Raw genomic sequence first — 23,844 nt, forward strand, 5'->3', positions numbered from 1 at the left:
ATAAATTTTTTCACACCGGATCATCGCATCACATAGCTGGTAAATTTATGATCTTCACACGAGGCCTCCATTTATTCATCCCCATCATTGATAAATCCACCATAGATGGTCAGAATGACGAATTGTGACAATTAGAAAAATAGTAAACCCTTATCAACTATTCATGTTTTTATTATTCCCGTTATTTGTTTGTTTATAAATTTTATTCCCATTTATTTGATTTTAGTCTTAATCATTCTATAAATATTTACTTATTCTTAATCATGTCTAGTCAATAATGTATTAGAATTTAGGGATAATTACATTTACACCCCCACTAGTTTCTGACACATCCACTTCCACCCCTATAGTTTAAAACGTGACAAATACACCCATGTAGTTTCAATTTGTTTAAGGTAGGCCCCCTCAGCTGAAGGTTCGTCCATAGATGGAAGGGTTAGGATGATCCGATGGAGCTGATTTTTTGGCCACACCCTATCTATGTCAGGACCCATCAAATAAACGCTTTGGATCATCCAAACAATGTGGGCCCACATTATTTGGATGGTTTTTTGGTAGTATTTGGATTGGGGTATGGGCCCACATTATTTGGATGATCCAAAGCGTTCATTTGATGGGTCCTGACATAGATAGGGTGTGCCCAAAAAATCAGCTCCATCGGATCATCCTAACCCTTCAATCTATGGACGAACCTTCAGCTAAGGGGGCAAACCTTAAACAAATTGAAACTACATGGGTGTATTTGTCACGTTTTAAACTATAGGGGTGGAAGTGGACGTTTTAAACTATAGGGGTGGAAGTGGATGTGTCAGAAACTAGAGGGGGTGTAAATGTAATTATCCCTAAAATTTAACTTTTGATTTTATATTATCACATTACTGATTTGAGAGGCCTTATTTTACATGCAAAGTTAGTCCGCTTTACTTTTTGTGGGGTTTGCTAGGCAGAAAGGCATTTCGCGGATGGGCTGTTCCATGTGAGGGTAACCACATAATGAATGAAGACAAAAACTGCTGAAAAGTGAGCCTGTGTGGCTGCCCTCACATGCAACAGCCCATCCGCGAAATGCCTGGATGCTAGCAAATCCCACTTTTTGTTTAGGTAAGTAAGACTTCTTTACTTTACTTTAGAATCAAAAGCATTCACCTTTTGTTAAATTGAGATGCACACTTCTTTTCTTTCTTAATTGTATTATTCTGTTACTTTTTCTCATTCTCTAAATTCCCACTTAATATTTCATTTTACTACATAATTCTCATCCACATAGTTTGGTCAACATTACTTGCATTTAGTATTTTAAAAGATTAGACAACTCCTTCTCCAAAAGCTTAAGCTTTTGGAGAAATTGATTGTTTCACATGGTATCTGAGCAAAGATCCCGAGTTCAAAACTGCTTGATATTAAAAATATAAATATAAATTTTAAATTAAAGTTATTTTTTTCAAAATTTTCACCCTATAATAATGTTTACTAGACATTATCTCCATTATTACTTAATTATTATAATTAATTACTTAATCGACTAATTCTATCGGTTTTTATTATTTACTTAATATGATTCATTCTTTTGTTGTTTTCAACCAATTAGGAAAGAAACAAAAAAAGAATTAAATAAAATATTATTGATATATAACTTTTATACCACATTATATAGCAATACAACTCTAATTAATAATAAGATGTTTCACAAAATACAAGCAGTTTATAGACGCCATTTTCTGATGATAAATTACTAAATACCCAATAGATATTTCAGTGACTGCGACAAACCACAATAAAAACAAAAAAGAAATCAATAAAAGAAGCCCGAGAAAGTCTACAGAAATTTCTCATTAAAATAGGAGTACTATTGGTATCTTTAGAAAAATAAGTGCAGAATATTAAAATATGGGTATTGATTTCCACACTAAGATATTTTGGTATTGTCACCGCTCACTCTGTGTTGCATAGCTTTTAACTGCTGTTAATAATCAGGATACTATCAACATCCAATCAGAAGAGTGTACAACAAAGTGAGTAGTGACATTATCAAAATATTGTACTGCGGATTTCAGTACACTAAAATATTATTATATGATAATGCCATAAGCCTAAGATTATAATAGAATAGGTGTTGTAAGTTATCAAGCTAGCCAATATAAACCATTCATGTAATAGACGTCACCTTGGATGGCCTACTGTTTAAAATGTTTGTTTAAGATTCATAAAAAAAAAGAGGGGAAATGATATTTCCACCCCTTTTCCAGCATTCCACGCCTTTTGATTGTCTTGGGTATCATTTATGAATGAGGGGAAATGATATTTCCACCCGTTTTCCAGCATTCCACCCCCTTTTGATTGTCTTGGGTATCAATGAATCTTCTTCTGATCGGATTCACCTATGTCTTGGTCATGATCTATTCAAATTCCTTATCAGTCTAATCCTTTTCTAAGTACTTTTAGGATCTTATGTTTTTGAGGCCGGGTCATAATCCATTCCAAATTGGACCATCCCTTGAGTGTCCTACTTGTATTCAGATCTAGGACCCTCCGTTGGATTTTGTGGCTACGTCTGGGTCATGATCCAAAGTAATTTCGGATCTTAGTATATGGATCCAACAGGCATAGTTGGATCCAGCAGTTGTGCACAAGTCCTATTCATTAAAGTTCGGACCCATTGGGCTATCCATTTTGCACCCATCTCGATCTCCTTGTCATTACAAAACATAGAACGGTTTATATTCGGATCTAGGACGCCCCATCCTCATAATGGGTTAGGATCCAAAACAATTTCAAACCCTAGGATACGAATCTCGGATCCGGATATTCGGATCAAATCCAAAACGTGTATATTAAAGTTCATATCCTTTGGATTTAATGAAGTATTTGAGTCCCCTGACACCCCTATCTTTAGAGGTCATTCATAGAATATAAACAAAACATACACAGCAGTCAATATTGGATCTCCAAAAAAGACCATTCACTGCATGATTAAAATGTTTAATTTTTTGGGCTACGTTATAGGTCGGTGGTCCGTGGTCCCCCTATCAGAAATTCCGTATGTTTCTTCTCAATGCACCCTCCCCACATAATTCTAGCCCTTGGGTTATGAAAACAACCTCCTTTTGAAAATCTCCATGAGCCGTTGATCTTTGTACTTACGTTCACTTATTCCTTGATACAGTGAAACTTTTGACTCTAGATTCACGAAAATGGTCATGACCCCGTGACTCCCGTTTGTTTTATTCTGGTCTGAGAGAAGAAGCATAATACGTAAATGGAGAGGGCACTTCGATTACAAATACGAGTCACAGAATGTGGATTTGCCTTAACCCCGTTTTTTGTTTCCTTATTCTCTGTTTTAGTTCTGTTAATTCTTCTCTAACTCAAAACCTTGTTTTCCGGATCAGGCTTAACTTGACGCGGTGTTAGTTGTTCTGCCCACCACCCTAACACACGTGGCATTATTTTAAATATAGTTCAGCTGGGTTCTCTGGTTTTCTTACTATAAAATTAGAAGCTGATAGAGAGACAGAAAGCCAAGGCAGAGAAACCGAAGACTTGGAAGTTGGAATAATGGCTGATTTAGTTCAAGCAAATGAGGCAGAAAAAGATGAAGGAATTGAGAGCTTAGAGCCACAGAAAACTCTCAAAGATAGGAAACTCTCATGGGGAAAGCTTCGTGTAGACTCGTTCAATCTCGAGGCAGGACGAGTTTCAAATGTTCAGACCCATGGTCATGGTGCAAAGGTTTGAGACCTTACCCATGGTTGCTCTTTCTTTCTTTATGTTCTTTTTTTTTTTTTTTTTTGTAAAAACAAAAACCCAAAGAGTAGATGGTTTCAGAAGAGAATTAGCCGAATATCTTTGATTCCTTGCAAAAGAACGATACAAAAAAACATTGTTTTAGTCTCCCATTTATCTCATTAATGTGCAAAGGTTTGAGAGCTTACCCATGGTTGTTTTTCTTGTCTTCCTTTGTTTCATTAGAGAATTAGGTGAATAACTTTGATTCCTTACAAAAGAACCATACAGAATTGCTTGTCTAATTGATCTTTGTAAAAAAAAAACTACCTCTTATTAAGCTCCCATTTATCTCAGAAGTGTGCAAAAAAAAAAAAAAAAAAAAAAACTCTCTTTAATGTTGCACTGATACCAATATTCTGAGTAATTTCTGAAAGGGCGCTGATATCCATACTCTCATAATTTGATACTGGCACTCCTTTCTTTTGTACTTTTACACTTACCTCATTCCTGTTGCAATTCCCAACAAGCTAGCATTAACCCAATACAGGAAATTTTATATAAGAGGAGAGGTGCTACTATAGAAATCAGGGGGTGCTGATATCAGCTCCCTTGCTTAAAATTTTCCTGTTCATTTCACAGAATTTTGTTTTGGGTATCTAATTTGTTGAAATTACTTTTTGTTTGTGAAACAGTTGAGTTGGGGAACCACAATAAGTTTGGCATTTCAGAGCATTGGAGTGGTTTATGGGGACATAGGGACATCTCCACTCTATGTGTATGCAAGTACTTTCCCTCACGGGATCAAAGACAAAGAGGACATATTAGGGGTCTTATCTCTCATTATCTACACCCTTATTCTCAGTCCCTTATTAAAATATGTCTTTATTGTTCTGTGGGCTAATGACAATGGCAATGGTAAGTTCATTCCTCCAACAACTGCCTGTATTTGCTCACTCGAGCTTTTTTTATTACACTAGCTTGGAATGGAATTATTGTAGCCAATTTGGAGTATTTTTTCTCTAATAAAAGAGAAACTATTTGCATTTTTTTAAATGCTATTTTTTTTAATTAAATAAGAATTTTCCGACTTCAACCCAATTCTGTTTTCTAATTTCACGCAAAAAAATCCAATATCCAGCATGAAATCATTCGTCTGTTAAAACCCAGATGGGATTGATAATTGTATTTTAGGCCTAAAATAAATTGCACGCCTATTTTTCGACTTAAAAATGGTCATAAAATTTGCTTTACGCCCATTTTACGTCAAAAGAAACAGAGCTTCAATTGACAATGTATGCAAATTTAGAATATCTTTTAAATTTTTCCATTTATTTTAGTATTTGCCTGGCCGAATTATTCCATAATCTTAATGGAACTATGACTGGAACTGATCAGCTCACGAAGCCATTTGTACTCTATTGAGAAATCCAATCGACGACTGAGGAATGAGAAATCTTATTGACATTGCGGAAATTTCATCAAAATTTTTTTTTTGTTGTTGTATGGTTATCGAATTTTGCGAGCCCTTGATTGAAGTTTTGGGCTAATTGATTGAATTTCTAAAATTTGTAGTAATTTAGGCTGGCATGGATTGAGAAGCGTTCTCTTGTAGGTGGGACATTCGCTCTCTATTCCTTAGTATGTCGTTATGCAAAGGTGAGCTTGATTCCAAATCAGCAAAGGGAGGACCTGGAACTCTCCAACTACAAACTGGACACACCATCAAAGCAAAACAAGAGGGCACAAAAGATAAAAGAAATTCTAGAACACAGCAAAGTGGTTAAAGTTATGCTTCTGCTTATCACTATCCTAGGGACTTCGAATGTCATGGGAGATGGGATTCTTACTCCATGCATCTCTGGTGAGTTCAAATCAAACCTTTCTTAGTTCATTGAGACAGTAATACCAATCAATGATTTTTCTTATTGGGTTGTGGATTTCCCCTACTTTGATCATTCTTTCATCATATTTGTTGTTGTTTCATCTCTTCTTGATCCATTGAGACAATAAGAGTAGTCTCAATATCTTCTTATTGGGCTTTGGTTTTTACCCTTTTCATATAATCTTTTGATCGAATTTATTGTCTTTTTATCTCTAGTAATTTTTGTGAAGATAAAAGCAGTTTTTCACCGATTGAGACAATAATATTAGTCACAAAATTTCCTTATTGGCTTTGGAATTTACCGTTGTCATCATATATGATCAAATTTATTTCATTTTATATGTTCAGGATTATTCATTTCTACTGCAAGCTTTCTGATAAAATCTTCTGTCTCTATAGCATTTATTTTGTGAAGATCAAAACATTCTTGATCCATTGAGACAAAAGTTAAAAAATCTTCTTATTGGGATTGATCAAGTTTATTGTCGTTTTATCTCTCTAGCAATTGTTTTGAAGATTAGGGGAAACGATATATTCACCCTCTTTTTTTCATTGGATCACCTCCATGTAGTGTAAACAGAGAAGTAATCAATACACTAGAGTAGGGTGGCCCGGGGAAGAAAAGGGGTGAACATATCACTCGCCTAATATTAGTCACAAAATTTTCTTACTGGACTCTGAAAGTTTTACCTTATTTTCTCATCTTTTGATCAAATTTATTGTATTTCATTTCTGTAGAATATTCATTTCTACTGCAAGTTTTCTACTCTGTCGAGTGCCTAGTAATTTAGTCATTGTAATTAAAAAATATTCATGTTGGGTTAGTTTCAGCATCGATGACTTCATGTCAATGACTTATTTGTAGAGGTGTAGTTGGGTATTGAAATTTGAGAATATTTGGCCAGTAAGAATCACTAATTGAACTGTTTGCCATGCAGTGCTTTCTGCTGTGAGTGGAATAAGACAGTCCACTGGTTCCTTGAGTCAAGGTACTTTTCTCACATAAAATAAAGGAAATGCACCAAACATTCACCCCTATTTGTTTTAATAAGTTAAATAATAATAAAGATGCCCAAACCAGTCTCAAAAGAACTGCGGGCACTAAGAAAACAATTGGAAAGGGCTTTGTTTTTAAGATTTTCAACCCCTTCTGTTTGTCACTTCCAAAAAAAAAAAAATGGCTTTATTTTCAGGGATAGTCAAACATAAGGGTTGAAAAAAGAAGCCACGTTTTTTGGAAAAGAAAGGCCAGAGGAGTGGATATGCTTGGAAAGGAGGTGGAAATATCATTTGCTTACATATGTATAGGAAAATGATAGTTTCACTCCTTTTGCTTGTCTTTTCCTTAAAACGCTTGGAAAGGGGGTGAGAAAACGTATGTATAGGAAAATGATATTTCCATTCCTTTAGCCTGTCTTTTCCTTAAAATGATTGCATCTCAACTCCCTTTTGTTTGACTAGAGGGTTGAAATAAGTAATGAATGGCCATCCTTTTTATTTCTGTACTATTTGTGATTGTTTTGATGATTACGTGGTCTGATTACAAAGAACCTTGTCAAAGAATACAAAATTCTTGGAGGCTAATCAAGATTTTATCCAGAGACAAAATAGACATCCAAACCCTGCTATTTGTGGAGAGAAAAAATGGGCAGAAACAGTGCCTATCCATTTCCCCCCTCTAACTTTGAGTGGGTTAGGATGATCCTATAGGGCTGATGTTTGGTACACGCCTATCCATGAAAGGGCCTTCCAAATGAATACTTTGGATCCCAAAAAAATGCGGCCCCCACTATTGTATATGTAGCCATGCACAGATAGCTTATTTGTGCAGCTGCACATACTCCATTTCCTCAAATTATAAAAGAGGATGAATGGCAAAAAAAGAGTGGAAATATCGTGTACATGTAGGGATAGAGAAATGATATTTCCACCTCCATTTGTTCAACATTACACACACATGGCCATTATAGCCAAATTTGAAAACAAATCAACGTAAAATAATATGCATTGACATAGCTAAAAAAGAGCGTCTCACTAGAGTTTCAGGCCCAGAAATAATGACTTGTGGAAAAGTTCATTCCACCCCTCACAAAGGGTAGGTTATTTTAAGAAAACTAAGCAAAGTAAAAAAGCCTTGATCCAAGGATGAACTGATGAATTTTAAGTTTTAGGGTGCCTATATTAAAAAAAAAAAAAAAAAGTGTCCAAAGAGGTCCTTGAACTCGATATGCGGGCAAGATCGAAGCATTGCAATGGTGAATCATTGATCTAAATCGGTTTATTAAGTAATCTTGACCCTTCATCATGTTTCTGCAGGTACTATTGTAGCAATTACTGTGGTAATCTTGATCATCCTCTTCTCGGTTCAGCGCTTCGGCACCGATAAAGTGGGCCGCTCATTCGCACCAATCATCCTGTGTTGGTTTAGCTTTATCAGCATTATTGGATTATATAACTTATTCAAGCATGATCCGACCGTACTGCGTGCCTTCAATCCAAAATACATTATAGACTATTTCAGAAGAAATGGTAGGCAAGGGTGGATCCAGCTCGGAGGCGTCGTGCTCTGCATTACAGGTGAAATTTATACATTGCCCAACTTCTCAAAAACATTTATTTAGGAAACTGATATCCAAATTCCAGTGTATTAATAACCATCTCCTTGATTAATTTTCAGAGTTTTCTTATTAGCTGTTAAAGGCTGTTACATATCTCCAAAATGTTATCAAACAAACAATCACACCAGTGGTTTGATTAAATGTGTCATTATCAAAATAAGGAAGTGTGGATATCATTTCCCTAATTCTACATCGTCTACAAAGGCTAATTCAATTCATGAAACAGGGACTGAAGCCATGTTCGCCGATCTGGGTCACTTCTCTGTTAAAGCTATACAAGTAGGTAACATATTTTCCGGGGGAAAATTTATGGTGTCTGGCCTGATTTTTCCAAGAAAAAATAATGTAGACACTCATTCAACGATCAAAACCATTCAATTTTTTTTCTTCGAAAAATATGCACTAATTCAATGATCAAAACCTTTCATTTGTTTTCTTGGAAAATATGCGCAGACACCATATAACTCCTCATTTTCAGAATTAAATTTTTTACTTTGAAGTCCCAGATGCAGTAAACATTACCTTTATCTATGAAAATTGCAGATTAGCTTCTCTATGCTTGTGCTCCCTTCACTGTTGAGTATTTACGTTGGGCAAGCTGCATATCTAACCAAATTTCCCGAAGATGTCGCAGACACATTCTACAAAGCAATTCCAAGTAAGCCACTCAGACAACAAAGATGAAGAAACTAAGAAAATCTCAAGTTCTAACTCGGTTCAGAAGTTTATGAGGTTTTCTTTCTTTTTTTAATGATTAGCTTATGATTTGTGGTATGAAATATAAATACCTTGGAGTGGGGTTTTGCAGGACCAGTATACTGGCCGACATTTGTAGTGGCGGTGGCTTCTGCCATCATCGCAAGTCAAGCTATGTTATCTGCGGCATTTGCAATTCTATCACAGGCACTAGCTCTGGGATGTTTCCCGACGGTCACGGTGGTCCATACTTCTGCGAAGTATAAAGGGCAGGTTTATATTCCGCAAGTAAACTACGGATTCATGATTGCCTGTGTTATAGTGACTATCAGCTTCCAGACGACTGAACAGATTGGCAATGCATACGGTAAGCTCATCGTAATACTACAGTGCCTAATGAGGCCATCACTATTATATGTTCTTTTATTTTGGATGCTGAAACCAATACAAGAAAAGTTCTCTAAGAACAAACATGCCATGGAAACACATTTTTTGTTTTTTGAAAGATAACATTAAAGATTTCAGTAAGATAAAGAGAGGCTTGGGGTTGGGGTCGAGGTGATCCCTCGGCAAGATACAATAGAAATACAGTTTATATTAAGCTAATAACATATAAGAAATGGAAGACTAATACAGTGACAATCCACTATAGAAGGGAAAGAGAAATAGAGTTCACACACGCACGCACACGCACTTTGGAAGAAGTGTTTCTGATCGATCAACCAAATAACTTGTCTGGTTCTTCGACCATAAACAGAGTGGGCCCATGTTGTTTGGGTGATGCAAACCATTCATTTGATGGGCCCTAACATATATAGGGTGTGCTAAAAAAATCAGCTCCATAAGATCATCCTAACCCTCGATTTGTGGAGGTTAAAATGGACGGGTATAAACCTATATATATGTGTGTGTGTGTGTGTAGGGAAATGTTTTCAGCACTCCAATGTTTTGATAAAGATGCGTGCAACGTCTTGTCGTGTAGTGTTTAAAGGGCTTGTAAGAGCTTTTTTAGAACCGTAATATCCCTCTGACAGCCCTTTAAATACTACACGACAAGATGATGCACACATCTTTATCAAAACTTTGGAGCGTTGAAATCATTTCCCTATATATATATATATATATATATATATATATATATATATATATATATATATATATATATATATATATTAAGCTATAAAATATAAGAAATGTGAAACTAATACATTGACAATCCACTATAGAAGGGAAAGTTTTCACCTTTGCGAAAGCCAGCCCAATCATCTCTTTCTCTAGCCATTGAATCAGCCAAGTCATTAGCACTTCTGGGAACCAGGGACCCGGATTCGATCTCCTCACCTGTGCAGTCATATTAGATTACATGCCAATACAACAAAGTTAAACCTTTAAATTTGCGAAATGAGAACAGCAGCCTAAGCTTTTCCGTCCAAATTACTAACCCAAAGTACACAATTTTCTCCATAATGGAAGAGGTAGCATCTATAGTGATGATTCCCCTACCTGGCTATTAGAGAACTAAACAGCATCTTCATTGGTAGACAAAAATTCTGCGTTTACAACCATAGGCATAAGGCAATTTTAGAATCTTTTGTTATCTAAAAGCATATCATGGATGCGGCTTTCAATTTTGTGCAGGCATTGCAGTGGTTGCTGTAATGGTGATTACAACACATTATGTTACTCTCATAATGCTCATGATATGGAAGACAAGCCTTTGGAAAATTGTATTGTTCTACACAGTGTTCGCTACATTAGAGCTCACATATCTATCCTCAGTCCTCTACAAATTCATACAAGGTGGATACCTTCCAATAGCCATTTCAGCTTTTGTCATGACAATAATGGGGGTATGGCATTATGTTCACAAGAAAAGATACATGTTTGAGCTCGAAAACAAAGTTTCTAGCGAGTACATGAGAGATTTGGCTACGAACCCAGATCTAAGAAGAGTACCTGGAATGGGATTTCTGTACTCGGAGCTTGTACAAGGAATCCCACCCATATTTCCCCACTTCATTGCAAGCATACCATCCATCCATTCAGTTCTAGTGTTTGTTTCAATAAAGGCCATTCCGATCAGTAAAGTGGCAATAGAGGAGCGTTTCCTTTTCCGGCAAGTTGAACCGAGAGAGTACAGGATGTTCCGATGTGTGGTGCGTTATGGATACAACGATTTTATCGAAGAGCCGAAGGAGTTTGAGTGTCAGCTAGTCGAACATTTGAAAGGATTCATCCGCCAGGAACACTTTTTCCTCGAGAGCCGTCGTATTGAACGAACAACCCCCTTGCCCTCCACCCTTGAGCCAAAAGATAGCAAGCCACGGGGATCGGGAACTTCCACGGTCTACACTGAGGAAACCCTACAGCAACATATCCAACCTCATGTTTCATCTGGATCTATCCGTCCAGGTGCGGTCACTCGATCAACAAACTCTTCAAGCCCAATTGTCAGTGGACCAATCCAGGGAGCTGAAGAAGAGATACAGTTCATTCAGGACGCAATGGATAAGGGAGTGGTGTATCTCTTAGGTGAAGCAGAAGTGGTGGCAGAACAAAAGTCCTCCTTTATCAAGAAATTTGCAGTCAATTATATCTACAATTTCATTAGGAGAAACGTTGGGGGAGGAGGGAAAATTGAGTCAATCCCACGGAAAAGGTTATTGAAGGTTGGAATGACATATGAGATTTGAGGTGGGGAGCCTCATATCCAACCCCTGACACCAGAAACCTTATTTGTAATCTGCACTCGGATGATAAATAAAGAATAGGAAAGAAAGTATCCCCACTATATATTTTTGTTGGCACATCTTTTCATTGTTGTAGTTGCCAACTTTGTTGAGAAGCATGCAGAAAACTCTGAGCAGTTATTACTTAATTTCAGGTTTCTATGGGCAGTGGATTATCTGCAAAATACAAATTAAGGAAAATGAACCAACTTTAAAACGTTAAAGGATTCCAATAACGGTTCATAACTTATTTCTAGAAATCACCAACATTGTGGCTCCATGAACCCAAAAGTTAACTCTCTGGAGTTGGCATTTGAGGTCAGTTCTCTGCAGATATCATATGAAAATAACTAGGGGTGAATTGTTTGGGGTTTTCAGACTCATCGTGTGAGCTTTTTGTCCTAGTAACTGGTGTTCTAAGCCATATTTTCAACAAAAACTCAACCTGACCAAACCCACCTTTGAACACTAGACAAAATAACAAGAAATAGAATAAGTTCATTGTTTATATTAAAAAATAGTGAGTAAATAATGTGTATTAAATACAAGTAATTATTTCCCAGAGTTTTTAGAATGGATGGTTCTTAGTAACTTAACTTTTGATTTTGATATGCTCATCACCTCATGAAGCAGCAGCATCTACCGTAAATGAATTATAATGATTTGATTCAGCAGGTTGTTCCACAGCGGTTCATTTAGCCCAGAAATTTCCAGAAATCTTTTTTATTTGTGAATAATCTAGGGAAATTTTCTGAAAATTTCGTTGCCATTTTGAAGTGCTTCTAAGACCCATAGTTATTGCATCTGGCCCAGAGCTGCAATTAGAGAGTCCAAGTTTGATTGAAGTAAGTTTTTTCAGCAGGTAAAGAGGTGGAATTGGACCGAGCTAAGAATAGAGGTTCGGGGACAGAAAAGGATTCAAGTTTAGAAAGAGATGGGACGACTATGAGGTCGTTTCAAGAGTAATTTCAGGTTTTTTAGTATTCCCAGACTCTATATAGCAGTCATGAACTTTACTTGAGGATCTATTTTAAGATCTTTTAGTTGCTTGGAAAGTTATGCTGTAGAATTTTTCTTTGAATAATGATACGCAGAACCTGAGGTTTTCTCTCACCCATAGCAGAACACCTTATATATGCCCATGTGTGGAGGAGAAACCAATGGATTGACAAAGAAGGCAAACCATGCCCATAAATGATGAGAGAGAGTAATCAATTAACCCCCTCTAGCGATCCCGGGAATCAAATGCAGATGAGAGAGAGTATTCAATTAACCCCCTCTAGCGATCCTGGGAACCAAATGCAGATGCCTTTTCCAGCAATTCTCTCACAATCGCCAACAACCAGCAAGAATGAGAGAAAGACCATGAGAAGAGTAATGGAGTTTTAATAAGGATTCCAAAAGCAGAAAAGGAAGAAGGGTTCCAAGAAGTAGTGGACGCGTGCGTGTGCGCGCACACACGCACACTCTTCTCCAAGTTTACTGCTTTGATCTGATTTTGGTGTGGATCAATTCTCTGTTGTGTTTTCTTCAATGGTGTTCAATGAGTAACAATTTTTTTAGAGAAGTTGACAGTTTTCTTCAATTGATAAACAAAGTACACAAACAGAAAGGAAAAACACCATGGGATCACTGTGGGGGCAGAGGATACCCTTCAACAAGTCGATACTACTCGCTAACACCACTTCTAGCTAACAAATTAGAGATGCAAATAAATCTAGAGATAAAAGGATAATAGCCCACCCCAAAGAGAGCCCTAAGTACTTGATTGGGAAAGAATTGACCCTACACCCAAATCCTACTTCTTTAGGAATGAAGAATAAGGACATCAAGCGTATAGGGAAATTTGATAGTGCTGAAAATCCTACGCCCAAAAGACAAGAAAGTATGCTTTTCTCCATTCTTTCAATCATCAGAATCCATAGAGATGTTGGAGGGATAATATACCCCAAATGGAGCCCGCCCCAAGTACCTGATTGGGAAAGAATTGATCCTACAGCCAAGTCCAGCACGCAAGCATCGCCACTCTACTCTCTTGAGCGTTGATACCAAGCATTACACTCTTGCTTCCATTGACCCACAATCTAGATAGAGCCTCAAACCACCTTAGCATGATTTAAAGGTTATCAGTCTAATGGGAAGCGTCTCTAGATAAATAATTGTGTCATCTGCATATTGGAGGTGAGGTGGGGGATATGCTTCCCACACTCCCTCAATCTCCACATCCATAATAGGGTTCACCTCCACCCCTGCCCTTGATCCTACTTAGAACCTCACCCACTAATGTTAAAAGAAGACATAATGGATCTCCCCTCAATTTTCATCATACCCCGTCGTCTCACTAAGGTAAAGCATGAACTTCCAGTCCACATAATCATAAGCCTTCTCAAAGTCAATTTTGCAAAAGATGACCTTATTCCCTTTCCCCTTCCACGAGTCAAGGCGCATGTTCGCTATGAGCACCACAACCAAGATCTATCACCCCTCCACAAAAGCTCCCTGGAAAGGAGGAGACAGCTTCAGCCATAACCTTCCTTAATCTCATTGCAAATGTCTTGGAAATGAACTTCAGATAACGAGTTTTCTTAGCTGCTACATGTTTGAATCAGTGTACTTTGGCCAAGCATCACTGTCCCACAAACAGTTCAAGACCAGATAGACAAACCCTCTCAATTGACACACATAGTTACCGAACATGGGTTAATACAGTGAGAACTTGACCAAAGGAAATCATAAAAAAAAATCTAGGTCCGTGTCTTCCAAAGAATCAGGTATACAACAAAACATATGTAAAAGGGAATGCTCAGCTCTAACCTTTTGGTACTTTGACTATCTACCTTCTTTCCTGTTGTGGATCAAATTTAAAGTATTTGTGATATATCCTTCGAGTCATGAATGTTTATTCATCTCAATAATAATCATTTGTCATATCCTCAACCCGGCAGCACAAGCGGAGGACGTGGCAGTGACCGCAAGCCTATGGCCTTAACCTCAAAAGCATGCAAGGTCTAAATTTGTATTTAAAACTTCATAACAAAGCCACTCTATACAACATCAATTATGATCAAATAAACTCAATTTCATAAATTGGTCAAAGTCATCAATAAATCCATGAATCTTCAAATAATGGTCAATAAAGAATAAAGTGTGGGCCTCCAAAATGTGGGAGTTACAATCATCAAATTAAGTTCCCAATTATCAAATAAAAATTATAAAGGAAACTGAGTATTTTCGTCTTCTAGAATTTCCTCCATGTACTTCCGCCAACTTTAGAACGAACTAACTCGACTGGTCATCTGAAATACGATAAATGAAGAGTGAGATACGACAGTCCAATAAGTACCCTCCAGTCTTAACAGAGATTTTCAAGAAAATCACTTCCAAAAGTGTATAAAGATGATATATAATTTTGGGATTTGCTAGCGTCCATCGCAAAAGGCATTTCACGGATGGTCTGTTGCATGTGAGAGCAGCCACACCGGCTCATGTCTTCATTTACTAGGTGTCTGCTCTTACATGCAACAGACCATCCGTGAATGCCTTTTGCGATGGACGCTAGCAAATCCCTATAATTTTATAAAATGATACAAATTCTGAAATCAATCTACCCAAAGTTTAGCAGACTGCCAAACTGCATCCTTTATGACTACGACCACACATATTCTGGTTACGAGGGCCACTACACTAACCACATACCATCCCTGTGGAAGGATTTACTATAATAATACCACATGGTGCAAGGAACATCAAGGTCTCAATTTGTATTTAAAACTTCATTATAAAGCCATTCTATATAACATCAATGATGATCAAATAAACTCAATTTCATAAATTGGTCAAAGTCATCAATAAATCCATGAATCTCCAAATAATGGTCAATAAAGAATAAAGTGTGGGCCTCCAAAATGTGGGAGTTACAACCATCAAATTAAGTTCCCAATTATCAAATAAAAACGAAAAAGGAAACTGAGTGTTTTCATCTTCTAAAATTTCCTCCATGTACTTTTGCCAACTTCATAATGAACTAACTCGACTGGTCATCTAAAATAAGATAAAAGCAGTGAGATACACAGTCCAATAAGTACCCTCCAGTTTTAACTAGGTCGATCAAGCATGCGAGACAAAGATTTTCAAGAAAATCATTTCCAAAAGTGTATAAAGACAATATATAAGTTTATAAAATTATCGAATTCTGAAATCCATTTTCCAAAGTTTAGCACTCTACATTTGTATAAAACATAAACACTTTCGAAAATCTATAGCCTTTATGACTACGACCACACATATTCCGGTTACGAGGCCCACTACACTAACCACATACCATCCCTGTGGCAGGATCCACTATAATAATACCAATTTGTGCAAAGAATGTGATCATGCTGCCAATGGTTAACTTTAACCCCCAAGACAGAACATTTCAAAACAGAGATTTTCAAGAAAATCATTTCCAAAAGTGTATAAATACAATATATAAGTTTATAAAATTATCGAATTCTGAAATCCATTTTCCAAAGTTTAGCACTCTACATTTGTATAAAACATAAACACTTTCAAAAATCTATAGCCTTTATGACTACGACCACACATATTCCGGTTACGAGGCCCACTACACTAACCACATACCATCCCTGTGGCAGGATCCACTATAATAATACCAATTTGTGCAAAGAATGTGATCATGCTGCCAATGTTTAACTTTAACCCCCAAGACAGAACATTTCAAAACAGAGATTTTCAAGAAAATCATTTCCAAAAGTGTATAAAGACATTATATAAGTTTATAAAATTATCGAATTCTGAAATCCATTTTCCAAAGTTTAGCACTCTACATTTGTATAAAACATAAACACTTTCGAAAATCTATAGCCTTTATGATTACGACCACACATATTCCGGTTACGAGGCCCACTACACTAACCACATACCATCCCTGTGGCAGGATCCACTATAATAATACCAATTTGTGCAAAGAATGTGATCATGCTGCCAATGTTTAACTTTAACCCCCAATTGGCAGGATCTACTCATAGTAAGGCTGAGAGATTAAAAACAATTACTGAACAGAATATGTTTGGAGTTCACCGAAACAATCCCAGAGCATAAGAATCATAATGCATAATGTGTTAACAATCCAAAGTCAATACTCAAGTATAAAAATCAAATAATCTCAAATAACGTCATTGCACCCTTGATCCGAACAATTCGTTCAAACAATTTTACCATTCAAAACTAGTTGAATAACTAAATCATTTTTCAAAACAATTCGCCATAAAATGATTTAAGAACGATTTTTACACAAACCATTTCCAGGTTATTTGATATGAAACTATTTCTATTGTCAACGAAATTCAATAGTGGAATCATTTTTCTAAATCATTTCAATATATCACTATTTTAAAAATAATATTTCGGAAAACAAAGGTTTTTTTAAGTCATCCAGGGGGCTCAGGCAAGGGGATCCTCTATCTCCATTTCTCTTTGTCATTGTAGCGGAGTCTCTATCCCGGCTTATGCGCAAAGGTAGGAAGTTGAGTCTTTTTGAAGGGTTCTTGATAGGGAGTCGTAAAGTGGAGGTGTCGCTCCTTCAGTTCGCCGATGACACGTTGCTATTCTGCGCCCCAGTTGCATCTCAGATATTGAATCTCAAAGCTATATTGAGGTGCTATGAGCTGATATCGGGCCAAAGATCAAACTTTTCTAAATCTGGTTTATATGTAATCAATGTTGTCGCATCTGAAGCCGCAGTTTTTGCAAGGATCCTGGGGTGCCCTCTTCAATCTCTGCCTACTTCCTATCTGGGCCTTCCCTTGGGGGTGGGCAGACCGAATAAGCTTTTCTGGAACCCAATCATCCATAGAGTGGAGCGGCGACTGGACTCCTGGAAACGAAATTTGATTTCGAAAGGTGGGAGAGTAGTGCTCATCAAAGCAGTATTATCGAATATTCCAATTTATTTTCTTTCCCTATTCAAATGCCCTGTAAGTGTCGCTCTCCGAATTGAACAAATTCAAAGACAGTTTTTGTGGGGAGGCTCTCGTACCTCTGGTGGAATTCCCCTGGTTAATTGGAGCTCTGTGTGCCTCCCCTTGAAAAATGGAGGTTTAGGGATTCGGAGAATCAGAGAGTTTAACTCGGCGTTAATGGGTAAGTGGCTGTGGCGGTGTGGGTCCGAACCCTCGGCTTTATGGGTATCAGTAGTCGGGAGTAAATATGGGATGAAGGAAGGAAATTGGTGCACTGATGATAATTTTCGATTCAAAGGTCTCACTGTCTGGCGGGATATATTGAAGGTAGAGGTTCAGTTCTCCAAAGGAATTCGGTATAAAGTTCATGTCGGGGACAGAATTCGATTTTGGACCGACCCGTGGTGTTCAGCAGCCCCCCTTATCTCAATGTTCCCTGATCTCTATCGCGTTTCCTCTCAAAAAGCGGGGTGGGTGGCGGATTGCTTTGAAAGGATCAACTCAGATGTGGTTTGGAAACCGCAGTTCCGTCGCCATTTTTTTGATAGAGAGTTGCCCTCAGTTCTTCAGTTAATGGCCTTGCTCGAAGGATGTTATATTAAGAAGAGTGGGATTGACTTCCGTACTTGGCATGGATGCTCATCTGGTATTTTCTCTGTTCAATCGTTTTACCGTCAGCTGGTGCGAAGTGAAGTAGAGGCTCCTTTTGCATCGATCTGGCGGTTTCCTTACCCTCCAAGGATATCCTTCTTTGCGTGGTCTGTTTGTCGTGGACGTATCCAGAAAATCGATTTCCTGAGGACAAGAGGGATGATCTTGGTCAACCAGTGCCCTTTATGCTACTCGGCGGGTGAATCCATAAATCATCTATTGATTCACTGTCAGTTTGCTCGAGATATCTGGGGTTCTGTTTTCTCTCGTTTTGGGGTATCTTGGGCTCTTCCCTTCTCTATTTCTGATTTCATTACAAGTTGGGAATGGTGCCCCTGGAAAAGAAAGGGTAAGCTGCTCTGGAAACTGTGCTTGGTGGCTTCTTGGTGGTTCATCTGGAAGGAACGCAACTCACGAGTGTTTGAGGGCGTCGCGAAATCCTCTTCTTCGGTATTTATATCTATCATCTCCGCGGTTATCTCCTGGGCCCGAAGCCTTCCTTTGTTCCATTTCGTCTCTCCGTATGCTCTATGGGAAGGATGGCTGTCTATTTGCAATGAGGGGGTTTCCAAACCTAAAACTTCTCAACGCTGGCTCCCTCCTCCTGATGGATGGATAAAGCTGAATTTTGATGGATCCTCTCTTGGTAATCCTGGTGTCGCAGGCATTGGGGGATTATGCCGTAATTCCAAGGGGGATGTTCTCTGGGCTTTCTCGGGCCCTATTGGAGTGGCGGATTCGTCAGAAGCGGAAGTAAGAGCTGCCCATTGTGGGCTCAAACTGTTGGATCCGTCTGTCTTTCATAAGGTGATAGTGGAAGGGGACTCATCTAATGTTATTCTCTGGCTTCGGGGGGAAGTCTCTCCTCCTTGGCGGTTTCTATCTCTTTTCGATGAACTCAATGATTTAACTCTTCTCTCGGCTTTATCCTTTAGGCACGTGAGACGGTCAGCTAATTCAGAGGCTGACTCTCTCGCTAGGAGTGGTGTCTTTCGCCCAAGCCTGGAACAGTTTGATTATTTACCTCCTTGATATTGTATTTTGTTTTCTTTATGTAGCTTGATCGAACCAGCTCGGTTCTTAATATATTCTTTTACCGCTTCAAAAAAAAAAATTTCGGAAAACAATAGAGAAGGTAGGAGATCACTTACCTTATGCATCCAAACTAAATGCCAAAACAATCACTTCCAACTTTTCAAGCTTCTTCCTCCAATCTTGTAAATAAAATTTTCAAATTTTCAAAATCCGATTGCAGATAAAAACAAACATGCCCCTATTATATCCAACCTAAATTCATTCCTAATACATAAAATGTTGAAGACGCAAAAGTACATATAAAAGTACCTTATCAAATTATAAAAATTAATAGTTGAATTTAAAAATATCAAATAATAGAAAGTCCTAAAATAAGTGAGACTGTCAATAGATAAAAATATAACTCAAAATTCAATAGAAATATAAAATAAAATTGGGAGTTTAAAATAACCATAATTAAATTGCTAAAAATAAACAAAATACAAAAAGTTAAAAACTTAAGGAAATTAAGATAAATCAAAGATAATAATTAAATTAAGAAAATATTACAGAAATTCCATAAAATTAAGAAAATATTAAAGAAATTCTATAACTTAATTATTAAAGGGAAGTCATATATCCGCCCCTTTTGATCACCAGGAACACCCCCTGTCAGTGTATCAATGACTAAAGAGGGGCAGTTGTACTTATGTCAGAAGCATTCAATGCCCCTGATTGCCACAAACGCTGACAGGGGGGGTGTTCCTGGCGATCAAAAGGGGCGGATATATCACTTCCCTTATTAAATTTCTATAATTTAAAAAAATAAACACAAAAAGTCATAGAAATTCATTAAAAATAGAAATTATTAAATGATTTTTGATAGGTAAAGAAATTATTAAATTAAAAAATAAGTACAACAGTTCAAAGAGGAAAGAAATCCTCTTCAACCCGACAAGAAATTGATTGTTGAAAACACACTTGTCATTGTCATGAAAATCGAAATACAAATTCAAATCCATAAGAAATAACAAGTTCTTAACTGCCACTAGAACTCCATGGTTTGATATCAGTAATCTTTTCCCATAAAACTCTCCAAAGAAAAATATATACATGAAATCCTTCACCACAGCATTATCTAGGGCGAAACACAAGTTAGAAGGCTTTTCATCAGCAAGAAGAAACCAAAACAGAAGGTGCTTCATTGATATCACAAAATAATCTAACAAAATCCAAAAAAAATATATCTTAAAGGAATCAAACACAAACATCAAAGAAAACTTGATTCTTGTATCCCATTCAACCGTACCATGGAAATAAGAAAAATCCAAATGTGTTAAAAAAATGTTTTCTGAAAAGACACTTGTTGTCATCATGAAAAACAAAATACAGATCCAAGATGCGAAAATTGCTCATCATATGTGAAATGAGAAACCCTGGACCGCGTCTAAAATTCAGTGGTTTGATGTCAGTAACAGATCACCACAGACCTCCCTAAGGAAGAATCAAAAGAACACAAAATCCTATACTGCAACATTATATAGGGGCAAATTCCTAACTGAAAGTTCACCAGTAAGAAGAAACTGAAAAAAGGTGCAAATTCCAAAAGAAAAGATTTCAAAGGAATCATCAACAAATATCGAAAAGAAAACCACCTTCTTGTATATATCACATCAGATAGCAAAAAAGAAAAAGAGGAGATGAGTTAAATACTTTGTTTATATCACATCTGATAATAACAAAAAAGATAAAGAGGAGTTGAGATAAATACTAGATGAGAAGAAAATATGAGTAACAGAACCACATCAAGATAGATAACAAAAGATAAGAAGAAAGGGAACTTTTACAGCCTCAAGTACATCTTTCCTAAAGATACATCTTTCAATTTTGACATTGAAACCCTTCGCAAAAGCAGAAACAATCCTGGAAAACCAAAAACAGGGTTAAATTTTGTGAAAATTCGTTTCATCGTATAAGATAAAAATTAACCAATGCTTACACAAATTCAAGCCGCCTGAGCAACTTCAAACGCACTCATCCCTCTCTGCAATTCCATGGTTTTGATATCAGTTCTCAAAACCTCAAAAGAAGAAACGAAAATGAAATTCTAGGACTTCTCAATGAGTCCATCAATGATTAAAAAAAAAAAAAACCTGAACATAAAGAAAAAACACAAGCTCGAGCATAAAAGATCTGGAGGAACTTCAAACCGATGATTAATAGACATGCAGTCGATAAAAATTGTCAATGCCCAAAGGCAAAATCTGCTAAAAGTGAAACCCTAGAAAAGTTGAGATCTAGGTTGTGTTCCTCAACCATTCAGAGAAGGGGCTTTCCCCTAAAACCCTAGAATTCATCATAGTACCCCAATCGACAAAAAAAAAAATATTAACCTGCAAGGCAACCCTCAGGAACCCTAAAACACTAGAATTTCATAGTTTCATTCAAGCAGATTAATCTTAACAAATCGAAAACAAAGAACAATTTCGTGATCGAAATCATCAGGAGCCCTAAAACCCTAGAATGTAATCGTATAACCCTAATCGACATTTAAAAAAAAAACTAACCTGCAAGGGAACCAGCGGCAAATCGAGGGATTCTAGGGCATCGTGAATGCCCAAAAGGTGAGAAAATGAGAATCTAATTTTCCTCCTCCTGCATTCTCTCGGCGAGGTTGGTTGGTTAGAAACTTCTGTTTGTATGAAAACAGTACACTCGTTAGAGAAGTAAAGTTGAATTTATAAATCGAGACGTCAAAAAGCGTAAAAAAAGTGGATATGTGGCAGATTTTAACGCTTTTTGACGTCAATTCACTCTACAGGGGAGCGAATTATCCTATAGTCGGTGCGATTTTATCATGTCCCTATATAAAAATAGCAGAAGAAAATGGACGGTTTAGATTGTTTAGCAATAACGGTAAAAATGGGCTTACGAACTATGGCGCCAGCTGGAAACATTTGACTGGACACGTAAAAACGACGCGAGTTTCCGAGTCGATTGAGTCACTCAACTCGTTATGGCGCGTCATGGCTCCGGATGTTGACGCTTGGATGACTTTGCTTGCTTTTAAATTGGGACCACTTTTAAACAGTGGGGCCCACATTTTTTTGGGTGATCTAAACCATTCATCTGTTGGGCCGTGATGTGGATTCTTGCTCCAATAGTCCAACCAAGCCATTCACCACACCCTCGAGTGTAAAGGTACTACAAGAAAGTTAGCTTTTACCTTGTGGTCAAGAGTCAAGACTCAAGACAATCGGTAAAAGTTAAAGTATTTGTCGGTAAAAGTTACACCGGCGGCTTATCATTGGTTTTATTCGCCGGTAAAGGTTAGATTTTTATCGGTCAAACCGGCTGCTTTAGCTAATTTGATTTTCTTTTAAAGGAGGGTTGTAGGGAGAACTGAGGGCATGATGATCTCGTATAGACTAATTTCTCACGGGATGCAAGGACAGCGTAAAGAATGAGCATTAAAATCAAGGACAAATGCAAGGAAATGGGATTTCCACCAGGGGTGCAACTCGGCCGGGTTCAACCTGGAAAGAGTTTGGTCGGGTTGAGTTTTCCCAACCCGGGTTGAGTTCGGGTTGGGTTTGGGTTGGGTTTGGGTTGAGGGTTTGACCAACCCAGACCGAGTGAAACCCCACATTTTTTTTATCAAAATTTTTTGTATGCTTAAAAACTCGGGTTGGGTCGGGTTGAACTAGGGTCGGGTTTTGGGTTGGAAAAAAGGATTCCTCGAGTCGGGTCGGGTCAGGTCGGGTTGAACCTTGTTGGGTTGAAAATCGGGTCGGGCTCGGGTTGGAAAAAAAGGGTTCCTCGGGTCGAGTCGGGTCGAGTTGGCCTCAACCCGACCCGAGTTGCACCCCTAATTTCCACTCTACTAGAGCTCCACTCAGTTGAGATTTGAGAGTGTTGGGGTTCCATGCGAAAGCAAAGATCCCACATGGGAAAAGTGAATGAATGTGAATGGGCTTATAGCCGGGTTTTTTTTGTGCCTGGGAGTTTTGTGGGAGAGTAAGTTAAATTTTGGTTCCATCCCATGTTTGGTTGCCTTTTAGCACTAGGTTTATTTTAATCCCACTATTGTAATGATTACTTGTGGGGTGAATTTTTTAATCCCACTTTTGTAATGATTGCCTTTTCATCCCATCCCAAGATAACCCCAGGAACAAAAATAAACTCAGGAACCAAAAATAAGCTTGAGAAGAATTTTTTTCTACCCAACAGTTCAAGCAACCAAACAAAGGTTTTTTTTTCTCCCACCATATCTCCCAGGGTATTTTTTTCTCCCACATAACCAAACATGGGATTTTTATTTTACCAGGATACTTCCAGGACTCTTTTTTTCCCACCTATCTCCCAGGGTATTTTTTTCTCCCACTTAACTCCGGGGAACAAAAAAAACCCGGCAACCAAACAGAGCTTCTTTTAAGGGTGCGTTCTACCGGGTTTCTACAAGTGGTACCAGAGCCAGGTTCTTTGTAACTTTTGTGTGCCCTCGAGGATGGAAAAAATCCCTCGAGAAAGATATCAGTAATCCCGGTGTACCCTCGAGGACGGAG

At 37.6% G+C, this 23,844-nt stretch overlaps 1 protein-coding gene and 1 long non-coding RNA gene across 24 annotated transcripts; one reads left to right on the forward strand and one right to left on the reverse strand.

Annotated features, from left to right (window-relative positions):
* The first annotated feature begins 3,480 nt into the window (after positions 1–3,480).
* LOC143861133 (potassium transporter 5-like) lies at positions 3,481–11,800 on the forward strand. The gene is made up of 9 exons (XM_077372057.1): positions 3,481–3,729; positions 4,419–4,641; positions 5,339–5,587; positions 6,547–6,597; positions 7,925–8,185; positions 8,453–8,505; positions 8,770–8,884; positions 9,035–9,289; positions 10,561–11,800. The coding sequence occupies exons 1-9, from the start codon at positions 3,556–3,558 to the stop codon at positions 11,613–11,615; spliced, it is 2,436 nt and encodes an 811-aa protein (XP_077228172.1). The 5' UTR covers positions 3,481–3,555; the 3' UTR covers positions 11,616–11,800.
* Positions 7,598–21,983, reverse strand: LOC143861134 (uncharacterized). 23 transcript variants are annotated; one of them, XR_013239918.1, is made up of 8 exons: positions 21,847–21,983; positions 21,279–21,323; positions 21,127–21,202; positions 10,426–11,828; positions 10,165–10,263; positions 9,015–9,175; positions 8,749–8,867; positions 7,598–8,022 (listed from the first exon to the last, which is right to left on the reverse strand). It is a non-coding gene; the product is annotated as an uncharacterized LOC143861134 (long non-coding RNA). The 23 variants fall into 23 exon arrangements; XR_013239912.1 differs by having other exon boundaries at positions 7,598–8,174; XR_013239920.1 differs by lacking the exon at positions 7,598–8,022 and adding an exon at positions 8,198–8,497.
* Between the last annotated feature and the right edge of the window lie 1,861 nt (positions 21,984–23,844).

This window comes from Tasmannia lanceolata, unplaced genomic scaffold, assembly GCF_043159265.1.
Source record: "Tasmannia lanceolata isolate RefF3 unplaced genomic scaffold, GAP_Taslan_0.1 ptg000037l, whole genome shotgun sequence".
In the NCBI taxonomy this organism is placed as follows: Eukaryota; Viridiplantae; Streptophyta; class Magnoliopsida; order Canellales; family Winteraceae; genus Tasmannia; species Tasmannia lanceolata.